General features: G+C 49.9%; 4 protein-coding genes across 4 annotated transcripts; 2 read left to right on the forward strand and 2 right to left on the reverse strand.

Annotated features, from left to right (window-relative positions):
- Nucleotides 1-896: 896 nt before the first annotated feature.
- Nucleotides 897-5,649, forward strand: PENARI_c020G00174 (NACHT and TPR domain protein; the record flags this gene model as incomplete). The annotated part of the gene is made up of 3 exons (XM_022634917.1): nucleotides 897-1,265; nucleotides 1,327-5,092; nucleotides 5,450-5,649. 3 exons carry the CDS (start codon nucleotides 897-899, stop codon nucleotides 5,647-5,649), a joined length of 4,335 nt encoding a protein of 1,444 aa, XP_022485183.1.
- A 1,739-nt stretch (nucleotides 5,650-7,388) lies between these two features.
- On the reverse strand, nucleotides 7,389-7,991 carry PENARI_c020G06576 (uncharacterized protein; the record flags this gene model as incomplete). Its single annotated transcript, XM_022635025.1, has 2 exons — nucleotides 7,389-7,741; nucleotides 7,796-7,991. The coding sequence occupies 2 exons, from the start codon at nucleotides 7,989-7,991 to the stop codon at nucleotides 7,389-7,391; spliced, it is 549 nt and encodes a 182-aa protein (XP_022485211.1).
- Nucleotides 7,992-10,526: 2,535 nt separating this feature from the next.
- Nucleotides 10,527-14,512, forward strand: PENARI_c020G08637 (uncharacterized protein; the record flags this gene model as incomplete). Its single annotated transcript, XM_022635063.1, has 3 exons — nucleotides 10,527-10,620; nucleotides 10,675-12,203; nucleotides 12,260-14,512. 3 exons carry the CDS (start codon nucleotides 10,527-10,529, stop codon nucleotides 14,510-14,512), a joined length of 3,876 nt encoding a protein of 1,291 aa, XP_022485086.1.
- Nucleotides 14,513-15,652: 1,140 nt separating this feature from the next.
- PENARI_c020G10637 (uncharacterized protein) lies at nucleotides 15,653-17,497 on the reverse strand (the record flags this gene model as incomplete). The annotated part of the gene is made up of 5 exons (XM_022635097.1): nucleotides 15,653-15,657; nucleotides 15,714-16,670; nucleotides 16,764-16,962; nucleotides 17,020-17,079; nucleotides 17,213-17,497. The coding sequence occupies 5 exons, from the start codon at nucleotides 17,495-17,497 to the stop codon at nucleotides 15,653-15,655; spliced, it is 1,506 nt and encodes a 501-aa protein (XP_022485153.1).
- Between the last annotated feature and the right edge of the window lie 108 nt (nucleotides 17,498-17,605).

Consider the following 17,605-nt stretch of genomic DNA (forward strand, 5'->3'; position numbering starts at 1 on the left):
AGATTTTCACCAGAGCAACTGGTCTTCGTTTCGCCCACAGAGAGCTGAATATCGCAAACTGCTCCTAAAATACGGTATGCACAACCCTGCGATTGACCCACATGAGGTGTTTGACATCGACAAAAATCGCATCTCCATCCGAGAATAGACACAGTATCTCCAATTCCTAGATGTGACCAGTTTCAGTTCAAGTTAAGCGAACTTGTTCTGGCAAGCGATGTAACTTGGCAGGGGTGATCTTTAGGTTAGTACCCGCATTTAACATTCCACGTTTCATAGTTCTAGCCGATCTGGGTCTGTGTCATTTAGATTAAATCTTGGTTTTGTTTGAGGTATACTATATATAGGTTCTCGCTTGGATGAATGTAAGAGTGTAATCGTACGCAGTACTCGCAGGATTGAACCATGTGTATAAGCAAGCTGTATATAATTTGATGTTGTAGACACATGGGAGAGCGAAACATCCAGGTCCAAGGAAAAGTCACTATGTCCTTCCAAACCTCATACTGCACTTAATGACAACAATGGTCTGCATACAAGGAAGCGCCATACCAACAACTTCAGTAACCTCTACACAGCTAAGACTCTCAACATCACCACAAAAATGGACCCATCCAGGCGTCCTCCTAAGCGACCCCCAACCCCAACACATCTGCGCAAACCCGGGTGTATTGCCGTTCAACGTATTGATGTGACGGATCCAGCTGAGCCCTCCTGGGCTATTAATGAAAGCGAGATATCGAGAGCCTCGGATGCAACAAGATGATTATAGTTGAGCTGACATGACCTGACTTGGCTTTTGACAGGTGCCCCGCAGTACCTGATTAATACGACACTCTCACCTTCCCCTTTGCTAGTCTCAACATTATATGAAAATTCCATTGCCAACGTCAAAAATGGTCGCCCCCACGGACCAGTCGTCTGCCATTTACGAGAAAGCGATCCGAAAGTACCACGAAATCACGGGGGAGACTTTCGGGGGAGACTTTCTCACAAAGCTTCGCAGCGTCAGCGATCTCACGAAAGAAATTGACGAGAGAAACAACGCTTTTCGCGAATTCCGCGAAAAGCGAAGCGCCTTGTTTGATGTGCTCCAAGCAGCCCTGATCCCCGTGCAATTATTCGGCAACCTCGCAGCTGGGAGCGCGTCGATGATGTTTCCCCCCAGTAGTCTCGTATTTGGGGCCGTCGTGTACTTGGTGGGTGCTGCAAAGGGGGTATCGGCCTCGTACAATGCGATTCAGGACTTGATGCAGATGTTGCAGGTATGGTTTATCTACAGACAGGCAAAAATACGGGAGAGGGTAAAGCTCTGAACGGAACTAGGACTTCACCATCCGACTCGGAGCGTACACACAAGAAGCCATCTCCGAGGCTCTAAGCGACAAGCTGAGCGATATCATCGTTACCCTTATCGAAGTTTTTGCCTTGTCATCCAAGACCGTCCGGCGAGGCCGACTGCTGAAGTACACCCGGAATATTCTACTCGGTAACGATGATGCTATTCAAGCCGCAATGGTAAAACTTGACAAGCTCACCCAGGTCGAAGTGAACCTAGTTGGAGCTGAGACCTTGACCGAGTCGAAGAGAGCTGGCCGTGTCGTTGATGGTATATCTGTGGCTGTCAACGCCACCAATGAGACTGTCCTCGAGACTGGGATGACGGTTAACCAGATAAGCGCACAGGTACACGAGGTGCAGGAGACTCTAGAGAAACTCATCGTTTCCGCGAATGAAGAAAAGCAGGACACCCGTGAGAATCAAGAAGCTCTGCAGGGACTCATCAGCCAGGTCCTTCGGCCATCCAAGATTGATTCCGCCCAGGAATGGTTTGACAAGATTGACAAGGCCCGTGTACCGGGCACAGGAGACTGGGTTCGTGAGGATGACGTTTTCCAGTCGTGGATCAATAAGGAAACGCCAGTCATTTTTGTTTCTGGGAATCCAGGTTCGGGAAAGTCATTTCTGGCGGCGAACATGATCAGTTTCCTTTTCGATCGGTTTCCCCCGGGCCATCAGCGTAACCCACTAATTTCGATCGGCTACTTCTTCTTCAAGGGTGACAAACCCCAGACAAGGTCCTTTCATCAGGCTTTGCGAGACTTAGCCTTTCAAATCAGTAAGAACGATTCAGGGTACCGAGAGTATCTCATGACCGTCGGGGAATATGAACAGATTAGCACGCTTGAGAGCTCGTGGCGTCTCCTCTTCGGCGAATACTTCCTCAAGAGACCTAACACTGAGACCACCGCGTATATCCTGCTGGATGCAGTGGACGAGGCTCTGGATGAGGAGTGGAGTGTCTTCGTCGATCTCGCAAAGCAATTATACAGCAACCAGTCGTGTTTGCAGCTAGCTATCATTGGTCGACCTTATATCAGTGATCAACTGCTCGAAGGTCTAGAGGTAAAAGTGCCAACCCTTCACGTCACCAAACAGAAGAACTCCGGCGATATTACCCAGTATATCCACGCCAGCATCAAAAAGTCCTTGCTTCTGCGAAAGGTGTCAGCAAAGCTACGGGATGAGATCATTGTGAAACTCTCGGCTGGGGCGGAAGGCATGTTTCTTTGGGTGAACCTCATGCTGCAAGAGTTGGCTAAGAAGCGAAATGAGACCAGTATGCGGAAAGCAATGGAGCAAGCTCCGCGGGGGCTCAAGGAGATGCTCCGCCATGTTTTGGTCACTTTCTCTGAAAGATCCAATGAGGAGGAGCTCGAGTATCTCAATGAAACGTTACTCTGGGTCACCTGCGCGGACCTACCGTGGAGACTGGGGGAGCTAGAGGCGATCCTTAGATTGAAATCATCCGAAGGGGATGGCATGATTGACCTTGAAGGAGCCCTACGGCGCCAGTGGGCATCATTCTTCTCCCTGGACCGAGAGGATGGCCTTACGACAGCCGAGCTAGAGAATGGATCAGCCCATCTAGTTGCGTTCGACTGGACAGCCGACGAGGACAGACAGGATGTATATAAGAGTTCCGACGAGGACTATTTCATGGACTTCAACTCAAAAAAGGATACAACTACCGTCACCTTCTGTCATGCATCTATTGTCGACTTCTTCCGCGATGAGTTAGAGGGCAAGGTGTCCGCTGCAAGGGGCCACATTGCCGTCGGCGTGGATTACCAAGTAGCCAAAGTTCATATCCTCAGGACTTACTTAAGGTTGATCACCGATCCCGACTTTGCAGCGAAGGCCAGTGACTCAGGGAAGATGCTTCGACACGCTGCACGACATTGGGGCGACCACCTGCCCACCACTCTCCCGACCAAGGGCTCATCAGAGGATAGACGAGAGATTGCAAAGATGCTATTGGTGGCTTTTCGATCGGAAAACTCAATGTCGAGCTGGCTTGGGGACTATGATTGGGCTTTTTCTACGGCTACCATCAAAGCTGTCCGACAATGGTGGCAAGAGCAAGAAATCTTAGAGTCTCTATCTCCGGAAGAGAAGGGATTTATCTCGACAACGGAGGAGGAGCCAGTCAGTTTATTCAAGCCAATGGTAATGTACTGCATCAAGAGGTGGCTGTGGGAAGACTTGCCTAGTCCTCTTCGCATGGTCTCTATAGTCTGGCGCTACCAAATGCTCGTTAAGGGCGAGGACATCCATGATTACGATAGGAGCCTGACCGCGGAAGAAGTGGTCGAGGCCGCTGAGTTTGGTGGTTTTGAGAAGACCAGTCAATGGTTTCAACGATGTGCGATTGCTTTGCGCCAGTCGGGATACCACGAGGAAGCCTTACAGTACCTCAAAAAGGCGATGGAACTCAATCCGGATGATTGGCGGACCCTTCGTGAGCTAGCACAAACATATCAGGATCAAGACGATTGGCAAAAGTCCATTGAGCTTTGGAAACGGACTCGAGTTAGTTTGTTGACCACAATTGCGGAGTCACCAGAGGATGAACCATTGAAAGGACATCTTCATGAGTGTTTGGAGAGTATAGGTCGAATCTACGAAGAACAGGAGGATTGGGAGAAGCGGTTTGAGGCGGTTCAAGAGGCATACCAATATGCACCTGCTTGTTGCAACTGTATCTATGCCCTCTTACAATACCATAACGACAACCACGCTCACGAAGCATCCATGGACTTGCTGAAGAAGCTAGCCGACGCTCCGGCACCGGAAGAAGATTTCTCAGGACTCACCCGATTCTTACTGGAAAACGTATTTGATGTGGACGGCAAGTCAAGGTTGGCTGCCGATGCCGCATTGGCTACTAATGACCTGGAATTTGTGTTGGAAAACTTGCAAACGGCGGCTAAGGCAGCTCGAGCAGCATCGAGAACGTTACTTGCCGCAGAGGTGGATATGGCTATCGCTCGAATATATGATGAGCTACTTTTAGACAACTTGAAGGCAATCAGGTGCTGGGAGAAGATCATGGATGTATACTCGTCCTCGTCCTCCGGGACCCTGATCGGGATGATCAAACAGCTCGCCTCCTCAAACTTAGCTCGCGCGTTTCTCTGCAACGCCATCGAAACGGGATTTGGCACTCCAGAGGCTGAAGAATCGGTGACCAAGCTCGAGAAGCTCGCTCACCAAAGCCAATATTATCCCTTGGGAAGCTGCGCCTTCGTGCCGGCCGTCTACTTGGGCATCTGGTGCCGCTTCGGAGGGCAAGACGGACGGGCGCGGGCTCTCTTCCGACCATCCCTACAACGAATCGTTCAAGATCTCCCCGATGACAATCCCAGGAACGAGGAGCTTTCCGATCTGAAAAATACTCTGATAAGGGCCGGAGATATCAAAAATGTTGCTGCAATTGCCCACAGGCGGGAAGAGGACAACAGCGACCCCTGGTATAAATGTCGCGGTCCATGCCGGCGAAAAGTATTAACGCGTGATGGCTTTCACATTTGCCCCATCTGTTTAGGGGGTGAGTTGTGTCGGGACTGCGTTAGCCTGGTGGGAGGCGCGATGTCCAAGGAGAGATGTAATCTCCGACACGTTCAGTACTTTATCTCCGTTCTTCCACCGTCAAAGGAGATCCGCAGCGGCATGATGCTGGTCGGCGGCGAGGAGATGGTGTTTGAGACGTGGTTGACCCAGTTGAAGAAGGAATGGGTTCTTGGTGATTGTAAACCTGCAGGTTCCACCGCAGGTCATTTCGATTGGGGTGACTTTTTACTAGGCCTTGTGGCGTAGGTTCAAGAGTTAGCGTACATGAACATTGTTCACGGTAGAACTCAGTGCCACACTTTGAGATCTCTGAAGTCGTATCAAATTACACGCTCTACGAATCATCCGGGTTTAGATGAATCTGTGAGCAACACGCATAGTGAGAAATCCGCATAGTTAGCGACTCGCATGGTGGGCAATCCGCACAGTGAGCAATTTGCATAGTGCTCATTTGATTTGCCTTTTTCTTAGCCTACCTAGGTACACACGGTATGATATTGAATAAGGGCTGCTGACTTGGCTGTGTCAATGGCAGCGATGAATGAAGCAGCCATGGGCATGGCTGTTTCCGTCGAGGATGCTGAAAGATACCAGCGTGCAATGGGGTTGTTCAACGCTCGCGTTCCTGCGACGATTTATACGACTAGAGCTGACGAGTACCCCGTTGCAGCGCGTGGGGAGAGTTCGTCCCCCGATGCAATCGTTGAATGCTGGTTCGACCAGGATTTTTTTTAGGGGGAATGAGCAGGCGCAGGAGACATGTCGGGACCTTGAGCATACTGGACACTCGCTAGCGTCCATTTCGCACGTTATAGAGACGGCACGGATCCAGAATGATGATATGTACAAAACTGAGATTGGGACGTGACTCCGCTATGGACTTGAATTCCAGGCGCGGTTTTCCAATGGCGAGGCGGTGCCTTCTTGGCTTTGCGGAGGAAGTTGGATCTGACTGTTAGGCCTGTGACCGAGGTTGGGTTCAATACTCTGTCATTCCGGATGGGGATTAATATGCCCGAAACACGAAATTGGATGTTGGCGAAACGATCTGTCGGGACTAATGGATTGTTTGTAGCATTTGAGTCGTTGTCGCATGTGCAGAATCAAGCTTGAGGGGGATTATCGCGTTGAAAGCCCTTTATTCAAAAGAGAAAAAAATTGTAAGTATACATGAAAGACATACACACAAGGGCCTGTGGCAGTAGCAGGTCCCTGCGTAAAAAGAAATCCCGAAACTTTTGTGCGTAAAGGATCAACAGCAAGCAAATCCGCAGTCCTATAACAAGTGACTTTTATCCAAGACCGTATCTTTCATAACCATTATAGAAATATGGTGTTTTTACCAATCGCAGTTGTCGCCCAAGAAAGTAGCCAGCTGCTCAAGGTACTTCTTGTCTTCGTCGTCAAAGCCGGAGGGCTCGGTGCAATCGATGTCAATAATAGCGACAGTCTGCGAAAACACAAGTTAGCACCATGACCCACAACAAACCACCAGGAAATAAGAACGAACCTCTCCCCGAACCAAAATCGGCACAACAATCTCACTCCGACTCTCAGCGTCGCATGCAATGTGCCCAGGAAACTCAAGCACATCAGGCACAACAACAGTCTCCCCCTTCGCAGCGGCGGTGCCACACACACCCCTCCCAAAGCGAATCTCCTGACAAGCAGGCTTACCCATGAAGGGGCCCAGGAGCAGAATCTGGTTCTCCGATGAGGAGTATGTGGTTGAGATGGTCACGCCAGAGCCGGGAGCGCCTGTCAATGGCGGGGACGAGACGGGCGAAGCCAGGGCGGGGAATTTATCATCGCGGACGTAGAAGCCGGCCCAGTTGACAGAGGAGGAGGGTGCGGGGAGGGAGGCGTAGGCGTGCCAGAGGAGGGATGCGACGTTGGAGAGGTTGCTGGGTGGTGTGTTAGTTGGGTTTTGGCGTGGTCGCATTGCTTTGCTGCGGAGGGATCGCGCGTCACTCACCTGACCCAATTCCGTTGGCCGTCCAGTAGACCTTGTGTTTGTTCCAGGAGTTGTGTGTAGACGTCAGCCTTGCTTAGGCCTGGCGCGAAGTAGGAGGAGTCGGCGTGAGGCTGTTTGCGATTGGGTTAGTCTTGGTTCGAGGGACCATTGCAAAGGACCGGGGGATCAGAGTGTAGCTCTGGGGATCGAAGCGATCAGGTAAACATACCATGATTGAATATAGCTGTGAGGTGTGGAGGAGAGAGTGCGATCGCGTGTCCTGGCATAAAAATGAGGCGTTTAGGCGGGGCCCGTCAAAGAAGCCGAGCCGAACTTTCCAGGCCTCCTTTGTAATCACTCAATGTTCACTTGGGGGCGTTCTGTTTGGTTCTGCGAGATCCCTCACACTTATACTCAAATGTCGGAATATGGAGGACTGGAAATGACGGACATCATCAACGGGTGGCTTCAAACCTCCGACTTTTTCTCGTCAAATGTGCGGGGGTGGAACTCTATGGACTCAATTACCCCGAGTACCAGACGTTGAGAGAATATCTGAGACTGGAACATCGTCCTCCACATCGCCTCTGACTGGATTTTGGGCACGCGACAGTGGAATGAAAGGTGGAAGTCTTGCACTATACACCTTATGCACCTGGTGCTTCTCGATCAGACCACTGATGATCTGATTGACCTCCACCCGGATCAAAGACCGAACTCGAGATATGGACCGCTTCCTGATTTGGAAATGGGTATGTCGCAAAGGACGACCAGACTCCAAAGCTCGCGTGCCCTTGATCCAGCAGTCGGCATAGTTAGAGCCGAATGGCTCTTGGACATGGACCTCATCGGGAGTAATGCGAACCACCGGACCTGGAAACCGTGGGTCAGATTGGAGTTCTCATGGTACCGATGTAGTATACTGACCATATCTCTGGTGCATCTGGTCGATCTCATTTTCAAAGAACCCAGGACCCCAGGCTGAAAAGTAGATCTCGTATAGCCCAGTCGCAGCAGCGAGCCGAGGACCAGGGAATCGACTGAGTGAATGGAAATGAAGACGATAAATAATCATGACGAGGTTATAGGCCACGGCACTACCGAACAAGAAACAGGCGAGCATGGTGTATGTGAAATCGAGTACGGAAACGGAATACTCTGGAGACTATGGGGTATAGCTTCACTTTTCACTACCTTAATATAAAGAAAAGGATCTTAAGATAAATCTAGCCTCTCAACCCTGCCCAGCCCCACGAACAAGTCCCAATTGGCCATCTACGTGCACGTTGCACCGCAGAAACTTTTAGCAGCACGAACTCCCCATATCTAGCATCGTCGATCCCACAGAAACACTCGGTATTCGTCGTCGTCATGTCCCATTTCCCCGGATAGACAGAGACCCGACCTTCTAAGCGTCTCACGATGTCCTGCCAGTGATCGGAAATAGACACAAGTCTATCTGGAGAGTCAGTATGATTGGCGAGCTGGCACACCATACCGCCTCTCTTGACGAACCCGAGTACACCGACTGTGAGATCTAATGTTGATCTAGTGTTGTCAGTGGGGGTGAGGGCTCAGTCCTGATTTGGCGACGCTGGGAGGTGGGGGCTGATCGCAGATTCTGACCGCCAGATAGGTGTGTCATATCCCTGTTCGCTGGTGATCTGTCGAATTTTGCTTAAGAGGTCCATCGAAGCGAGGGAATGGCGGTAGGCGTCATCTTGCATGCCACTCGGCTCTGTCCGTCCCTTGCGAAGTTTTGTTTATTGCGAGGGCTCACACGAAGTTAATACCCTAGGATGTCCCAAAATGAGTACCCCATCTTTCAGATTACAGCAAATGTATGGTTTAATGTTCAATAGAGTTGGAGCTGAACATGACATTAGGTTACACGATCTGCGAGTTAGAGTATGGGGAAGTCGATATTGCTTCGGCACACGTAGATATGACATATGAATCTCAGGATCGTCGAGGCTCTACTATGAGTAACGTGGTCTATTCGCAATATATAACCAATACGATCGTCGTTGTTGTTATCGTTGTAGTATTTAACGTCTGCGGATGCGGGCGAAGTCTGTGTCCCTGATCTTCCTTGGGGTATATGGACGTGCTAAGCTAAGGAGTTACGTGCATTATGCGCTAAGTATATGGATTCGCTCCCCTTAGAAAGCAACTCGGCAGAAGAAATGACGCTGTGATCAAGGCGCGCACGTCTATCCCCGACATGTAGGATAAAGTGCTCATATAATGTGGGCAAGGTGTAGCCTGTTGGCTGCGTGCGCTTGGCGAGAGTGCTTGCGTCCACCAGGGAATACGAACATTGTAATAATACGAAGCGATCATTTTTACTACGGGATTAGTATAAGATCCAACTGTACAACCCAAGGATGACGTGTTCTAATAAGCCTTACGATCGTAGTTTACATTCTACGTCAACTCGTACTAGTAACAATAATTTTGCGCTGAGGTCTCTTATCACAGGTCGTCATGTGTCCAATCAGCACGACGCCTTCATCATTATATTACACGAGATCCAAGGTCTCTGAGGGCATCAAGTCACACATGGGAAAAAGAAAAGAGAAGGAGGGGCGAAATGGAAACATGGAAATGATGAAAGCTCATGATCTGTGTCGCAGGATCTAGCATGGGAGCAGCCCTGGTTTCACTATATTATTCTTCGGATCAAGATCTCTTTGAATTTCCGGCTGTTCTCACGGGTTGTATCATAGTCTTGGGGCTCAACCATCCCATCCATGGGGAGCACAGCTTGATCTCGGAACAATGTCAACAACTGACCAACACCATTTATATGCAGGTTTCGAATGTGAGTCACTGCCAAAACCAAGGGCACAATCCTGCCAGGACAATGGACAGGGACTGCTTGGTCTATTTAGTCCATGCCCTGGTGGGATGCCGTGCGGTGTTGAAAAGCCAATTATAGATCCCATGATGTATTAGCCGGCAGGAAGTATCTTTGATAGTGAGCTTAGCGTCTCCTAAGAGTTCTTTTTTTTTTACTGTTCTCTGTCTTCCTTACGTTGCCTGCTCTATGGCTTGCTCGTCCGTGCTGAAGTGGAGGGGGGGGGGTGTGAATGTGAACTGGCGGAGGTGTGCTGCTGGCGCGACCTCGGGAGTCTTGTTCCTTGGTGCTGTCGTGGCTGTGGATTGGTTGCCCGGGGGGCTGTGGGGGCTGGGGGCTGGTTGGGGAGGTCGTATGAGGGTCAGAATGGAGAAGCAAGCCTATGGTTTTTAGGGGCGCTCGCAGCTTTGCAAGTAGCTGGTATGCGGCCTCTTCATCAATTGCCGCTCTAATGCGGGCCAACGCCTTATCGCGCACGATGGCTTTCCATGATCGGGTGTTCACCAGGGCATTTTCAGTGTGCTTGTGCCCGACGTGGAGTATCACTCGGGGAAAAGGCGGAAGGGGATGTGATTGTGGACGCTAACTCCGAGTGCTTAGCTCTTGTATTCGTTACAGACAGAATCACCTAGCGTTACTAGTGCCCAACGGCTGAAACTCCGAATTCTTTCTTTGCAACTGTACTTTGCAAAATAACACGCCACCTGAAATCCCTAGTAATTGAAGGCAGGCGCTCATTCAGCTGGCTGAGCCGCAGCTTCCCTCCAGCACAATCTTGCATCAGTGAATGCTTTGATGATGGCCACATCCACTGCTTTTAATGCGACAAACCATGGCCTCCAGATTGGAAACAATTCCGGCTCCATCACAGCAGAATTCCATGTGGCGCGTGGTAATTTCCATGTGATTTCCAGTTAAATTAAGGGAGGCTAAACGCTGTTTCTAGCGTACACCACCGAAGACATCGATCGAATCTGTCTCCATGCTCTGCGCTGCCCGGACTCCCTGGCTGTGAAGAATCGCCTGAAAGAGAGCAAGGACAGGTTGGTTCACCAGTCCATCCAGTGGATTCTTGAAGATCCGCAGTACAACGGTTGGGAAAATGGGGACGACGTCGGCCTGCTTTGGATCAAGGGAGGCGCTGGGAAAGGGAAGACCATGTTGTCAATCGGTCTGATCGAGCAGCTCGCCCGGGCGCAGGATGAATCCACCGTGGTTATTTATTCTTTCTGCCAGAATGCCGACTACGAGCTCAATACACTGGAAGCCATTCTCAAGGGGTTGATTCTGCAGCTGGCGAATCAGCAAACGGAGCTGAAAGAATCGCTCCGTCGCCGGTGGGATACCATACAGGAGTCTTTCAGCGAGGATGTAACCTCGTGGCAATCGTTGTGGAACATTCTTTTCGAGATGTTGGCCCGGTGCAAGTACTCTAGGGTATATATGGTTGTTGATGCGCTTGATGAATGTCAGGATGACGACGTGGTTGACTTTCTCAAATCCATCGTGCGAAAGGGACTGGATCATCCCGGTAAGATCAAGTGGATGTTGACAAGCCGACCATGGGACGGCGCAGAGCGGGTATTATTAGCCGGTCAGGACCAGGTGCAAATTAATCTGGATGGTGAACACAATTCCCAGTCTGTTTCTGGGGCTGTGGAGGCTTATATCACTTCTAAAGTGGAGGAGCTTAGTCGCCAGCACAAATATGGAGCGACCCTGAAGAGCGAAATAGAGACTGAGCTTACTGAAAGATCGGAAGGTACCTTCCTATGGGTAAGCTTGGTATGCAAGGCGCTCGAGAGTGTCTGCCGAGATGACGCTCTGTCCACAGTTCAAAGCTTGCCGCCGGGTTTGCATCCGTTTTATGATCGGGTTTTGAACCAGCTCAACGAAGGCGAACTGGCTGAAGTACAGAAGTGTATGCGACTGCTCAAGGCCATGATGACGGTATACCGACCTTTGAAAGTGGAGGAAGTCGCTAGTGTGATCGGCCTAACCCATGAAGAGGACACCATTAGAGCATTGGTCGATTGCTGTGCTTCATTCATCCGGTTGCGCGAAGACAACATCGAGTTTGTTCATCAGTCAGCGCGAGACTACTTGGCCGGGGAGAATGGGCTGTCTATACTCGACTCTCATGGACGCTTCGGACATGAAGAAATTGCCCTCGCTTGTCTGTGCTATTTATCTGAATATCTTAAGCCCAACCTTGTCGACCTGCCGTGGCCCGATGCCACGAGAGACTCTTTAGATGCTTTGGAAAATGGACCGAAGAATGGCGTACTGTCTCGCGTGGACTATGCAGCTATGTTCTGGGCGTCACATCTAAAGAACGCCAGCAACGACAGCGACAAGAGCCAAGTTAGCGTATTCCTACACACAAAGTTGTTGGAATGGCTAGAATGCCTAAGTCTGTTGGACAGGCTACCAAAGGCCATTGATGCGTTGAGAGCACTGGAAGAAATATTGAAAGTGGGTTCTTAGTCTTTTCTCTGACGCCTACGTCTTTACTAATTAAGTTGACAAAGGATGACTGTCAAGCTTTAGCATTCGTGCAAGATACTATGCGTTTTTTATTGCGACATTACCACACTTTGTCGCACTGGCCACTTCAAATCTACAGCTCTGGCATCATTTTCAGTCCTGAATCAAGTGTTGTAAAAGGAGAAAACCTTCACAAAATTCCTGTATGGCTGGGAAGAGCTCCTCCCATGGAGGACAGTTGGACGCCTATGATACAGGCACTAGCAGGCCATTTGGAAACTGTCAGAATTATTACCTTTTCACCTGACGGCAAGCAGATAGCATCAGGCTCTGAGGATGGCATAGTTAAGCTCTGGGATACTGTTACAGGTAGCCTCCAGCAAACGCTATCTGGTCACTCAATGCAGATCACAGCTATGGCTTTCCTACCAGATAGCAAGCTGATTAGGTCAGGCGCTTATGAGGGCTCTGTTATGCTATGGGATACCACCACAGGCGACCGTCAGGACTGGCTCCACTTGCAGTCACCAGAAGAGCGCGATCGTGGGCCCCCTAGCCCCCACGCCCTGGCTTTCTCGGCGGATTGCAGGCAAATCGCAGCAACCGGTTATTATCATGATAATGGATTTATCATGCTTTTTGACGCGGCTACTGGAGACCTCCAGAAGATACTTACAGACTATTCAGACACACCCTTAGCTCTGGCCTTCTCACCAGACGACATGCAGCTTGTATCAAGCTCTTATGACGGCACAGTCAGGCTCTGGGATACTACCACAGGTCACCTTCAGAAAACACTAGTCGGCCACACAGGCATGGTTTGGACTGTGGCCTTTTCACCAGATGGCAAGCAGATTGTATCAGCCTGTTATAACACTATCAATCTTTGGAATGCTGCAACAGGTGATCTCCAAAAGACACTGGCATACCCTCACGCCCGGAGGGTGGCCTTCTCACCCGACAGTAAACAGATCGCAGCATGCTTTACTAATTGCATGATCTTCTGGGATGCTGCAGGCAATATTCAAAAGACGCTAGCATGCCAGTCAGACACAGTTATGTCCATGGCCTTCTCACCAGACGGCAAGCAGATCGTTACAGGCTCTACTGATACCACTATCAGGCGTTGGGATATTACCATAGGTGCCACCCAGAATGTCGTAGGCCACTCAGGGAGGGTTGTAACAGTGACAATCTCACCAGACGGCAAGGTGATTGCATCAGGCTCCGCTGACAACACTATTAAGCTTTGGGATGCTGCAACGGGCGATCTCCAGAAAACACTAGCAGGCCATCAAAACGCAGTCTTTGCTGTGGTCTTTTCACCAGACAACAAGCAGATCGCCTCGTGCTCTAAAAAGGCATTCAACCTCTGGGATGCTGCCACAGGTGACCTGCAGAACTCACTTGAGAGCGACGACGATTTCAGCACTGTCGCCTTCTCACCCGACAGCAAGCTGATTGCGACAGGCCATGAGCACGGCAAAATTAGTCTCTGGGATCCTGCCACAGGTGATCTCAAGAAGACACTGGCAGGCCACATAAACAAATTTGGGTCCCTGACGGGGTTGGAGGACGCGTTCGAAACCCAAGTCACCATTTTGACCTTCTCACCTGATGGCAAGCTAATTGCATCAGCCTCCGAAGATAAAACAATTAAGCTTTGGGATGCTGAAACGGGAGACCTCCAGAAGACACTAGAATGCAATTTCGTGAGCATCATTACGGCGGTCTCGGTGGCCCTTACAACAGGGGCCCATGCAGACACAACAATCATCACAGTGGCCTTTTCATCAGACAGCCAGCAGATCGCAGCAGTCTGTGATGATCAGACCATCAAGGTCTGGAAAATCAAAAAATCGCTCAAAGCCTCGAAATTTCTGGGGCGCGCTGTCGGTAGTCATATCAAGTCGTCCCGGCCATGGAAGGAGATTAAGACGTCAGAGCAGGTGTATGGCGTAGAATTCGCAGCAGGCAACCGATACCTTGAAACAGCCATTGGACCAATATCACTTGAGAGCACCGCGTCGGAGGAAGGGGAGGAGGAACTGCCAGTGAGGTCGGATTCGGATTTATTACAGAACCTCTCCGTCAGAGTAGAGTGGATATACTATGGGACCATGCCCTTCCTTCGGCTATTGCCTGATCTCCAGGCTTGTTCTTTTGATGCGCACGGCGATCAAGTGGTTGTTGGATTCAGCAACGGTCTAGTTTCAAGCTTCGACATTGATCGACGGAGACTACATCAATACTGGAAACACTTCAGCTATGACGGTAATCGCCCAACAGCGGGTTAGTCACCTGCCTGGAAGTCGGAGTGGGGATGGAGTCAATCAGGCAGCTTCTCTTGACTGTTGAAGATTCAGTCTCTGTCAGGGTTAGGTCAGATGCGGTTTATCAACATTGGTAGGCCTGTTTGTATGTCGTTCCTTTTTGTAGCAGCTGTGGGGAGTTTATATCAATTGATTTCTCTCGATCATTTGACTGCGATTCTCGAACCGGTTTCCTCTTTCTAAGTTGCTCTCCGTCTTATATGGACACCAGGAATACTATATGCATTTGTAGGGTCATGATGGTAGATGAGAATTGAAATCAATATTAATATGCACGAGAGATACACGGAATGCTCGTGCTGTGGGTTCCCTGTAGCCTGCCAGGCTTCCGATTATCTGTGCCATGTGCCATGGCGACGTATTTAGTCTACACTTCGCGAGACTCTCCGTCTGTGAAATAGACAACAGCTAGGACGGGAGGGATCACCCAATTTAGCAGAAAGAATCAAATTGAATTTAGCAATCAAGGGCCTCTTGGATATAAATATACCCAAACTGAACCTTGAAGGACCAAGGACTGGTGAGCTCCCCAGATACATATACATATTGAGATATATCCAGGAGTAACCCATCGACGTCTCATAGTATCTCTGATACCGGGATTGATATCAGTCACGCCGTCAGTTCAAAGGATACTCCGGAGTCTGAGACGTAGAAAGGAGATTTGCAATACAGTCCTTTCTCCTTTCCCAGTATTTAAACTTGGCACCCGATATATGGTTCCATGATCCAGTGGCTGCTCTGTCCAAGCCTAACCGTCAAACCCCAATAGGAGTAGAGGATTACTTGATCAGTGCAGTCTTCGACCTTCTCGCATCTAACAGAGTGGACCGCAATGACGTTCAGGTTCCAAATATGTGTATATTTCTCGAAAAATATACCACTCATCGTGACATGGAGGCAGTCGCTGCGCTATATATTGCTAATGATGATCTACCAGCAAAACTAGAGACAGGTTATTTCACCTGAGAGTGATAATCCCAGGTATGTTCCTATCCAAGATGCTTTTTGAGAGTTCAAGATGGAATTTCAATTTCAGTGATTACCAGTCTTGCAAAAGCCCAGTCAGATATTGCAAACTAGGAACCGCCAAAGCGAACACCACTAATCTTGCCGGAATTGTTCCCTATCTGAAAGCCCGAGTTAGGTCCCGAAAACACCACACTGTTGGTGTAGGTGGTGGTGGATTGAATGACTTTGACAACCGTGTCACTCAGCAGCTTGTCCTGGCCAGCAGCGACCTCCTTCAGTAGCGAAAGAGCGCCCTCGTTCGCGTTCAACCCGGACACCTCTTCTTCACACAGCTTGCGCTGTTCTTCCTGAATTCCCGGGAAAAGATCGACCAACCCGTCCACCAATTCGCTGATGTCCTCGATCAGCCGGGCGAAATTCTTCTCCTCGTATAGAATAGTCACTTGGTCCTGCTCCAACTCGGACTTTCCCTGCCGCTTCTTAGCGAGATATTCCATCTTTTGGTGCAGTGAGGCTGAGACGCCGTCTAGCTCTTCGGCGGGGTCCAGCACTTTCAAGGTGGGATTGCGTCGTCGCAATCGCTTCGACGCCGCCTCAGCTTCCGCAAAGAGCTCCAGAATCTGAGCCAGAAAATCCTGGACCTGCTCTTGATCTTCGGGAGCGAGATTCGTCATCTGGAGCTGTTTCACATCGCCGTCGTCCACATTCGCCAGTCCAACCGACTGACCCCACCGAGTCAGCCGGAGCCTTACGACGTCCAGTTTCAGCAAACTGGTTTGGAAGCTCTGCCCGAAATTAGACCCCATTTGGATATACTCGAAACTTTGCACCGCGTCGTTGAAAAGTCGAGATTGCTCGTCCAGCATCTTGAGCATGGCGTCCTGTTTCAGTTCTAGCGCCTGGGTTTGTTCGATGATCGTCCCCGTGTCAGATTTGATGGCCTCCATTCGTCCATCGATTACAGTGACCTGCGCTACGAGGAACTCGACGTTTCCGTTCATGCTTTGGACTATGTCGTCTAGGATCTCGACGGTTCGTAGCGTGGCTAGGCCAACGGCTTGCGTCAGCTCGTTCACGGCCTCCTCCATTGCCTGGATGGCACCAGAAAGAGCCCCATCCGATCCATCGATCAAACTGGAAAACCACTTTTCTAGATGAGAGAGTCAATCTTAATTAACACCGCTGTAACAAAAAAAAAAAGAGAGAGAGAGAGAGAGAGCGCGATCAAGGAAAAGCAGCTCACTGAATCTTTTCTTCTCTGCATATTCCTGCGCCACGGAACAAATGGTCAGCATGCCTGAGAAGACCCGCGCAACGCATCGCTGGAACGGCGCTTGCTGGGGAGTTTTATCCTCGATCATGGAGAGCCGGTCGAAGAAGCGATGCGTGAAGTCGAAAAACCCCATGATCTTGTCGTAGTCGGCGGATACCGAGGCAAAAGACTTAGGGCGTTATCAGAAATCAAAATCGTCATTTTGTTATCAACCGGAGTCTCGTACCTGGATGACCTGTCCAAAGGCCGTGAAAATCAAGCTGGCTGGCATTGCGGGGGGAAAAGCCTGTTAACCATCATCAGCATCAGCATCATCAGCATCAGCATCAATATCATCAGCATCAATATCATCAGCATTAATATCAACAGCATCAGCATCAACAGCATACACGCTATTAATTCCATGTAAGAGAACATACCGATGCAGCATTCCCAACCACCTCGACCGTATTAACGACCTTCTGAATCAGCCATAAATTATTCTTCAATGCAGTCCGCACATTGTCTATTTTCGATCGGTCATGCCGGAAATCCTTAAACTCGTCCGACAAGCCTTCCGTGCCCTTCATTATTTGGTCGATGTTGCTGAACTGGGCCAAGTGGAGAGACTTCTTGGTCCTTTTCTCATAGTCCTCGACTGCTCGTTGCCAGAGTTGAGCGATGTCGGACGCCTGTGCCGCGTCGAGTTTCCCCTGGGTAGCCATGTTGGAGCAAGCGTGAAAGACGAATGCTGGAGCGAGATTGAATGAGTGAGGGAGGTATGTGAATGATGTTGTTTGGACTTGGACACAGGAAAGCCAATATTCAATGAG

The sequence above is a fragment of the Penicillium arizonense genome, assembly GCF_001773325.1.
Source record: "Penicillium arizonense strain CBS 141311 chromosome Unknown PENARI_contig020, whole genome shotgun sequence".
NCBI lineage: Eukaryota > Fungi > Ascomycota > Eurotiomycetes > Eurotiales > Aspergillaceae > Penicillium > Penicillium arizonense.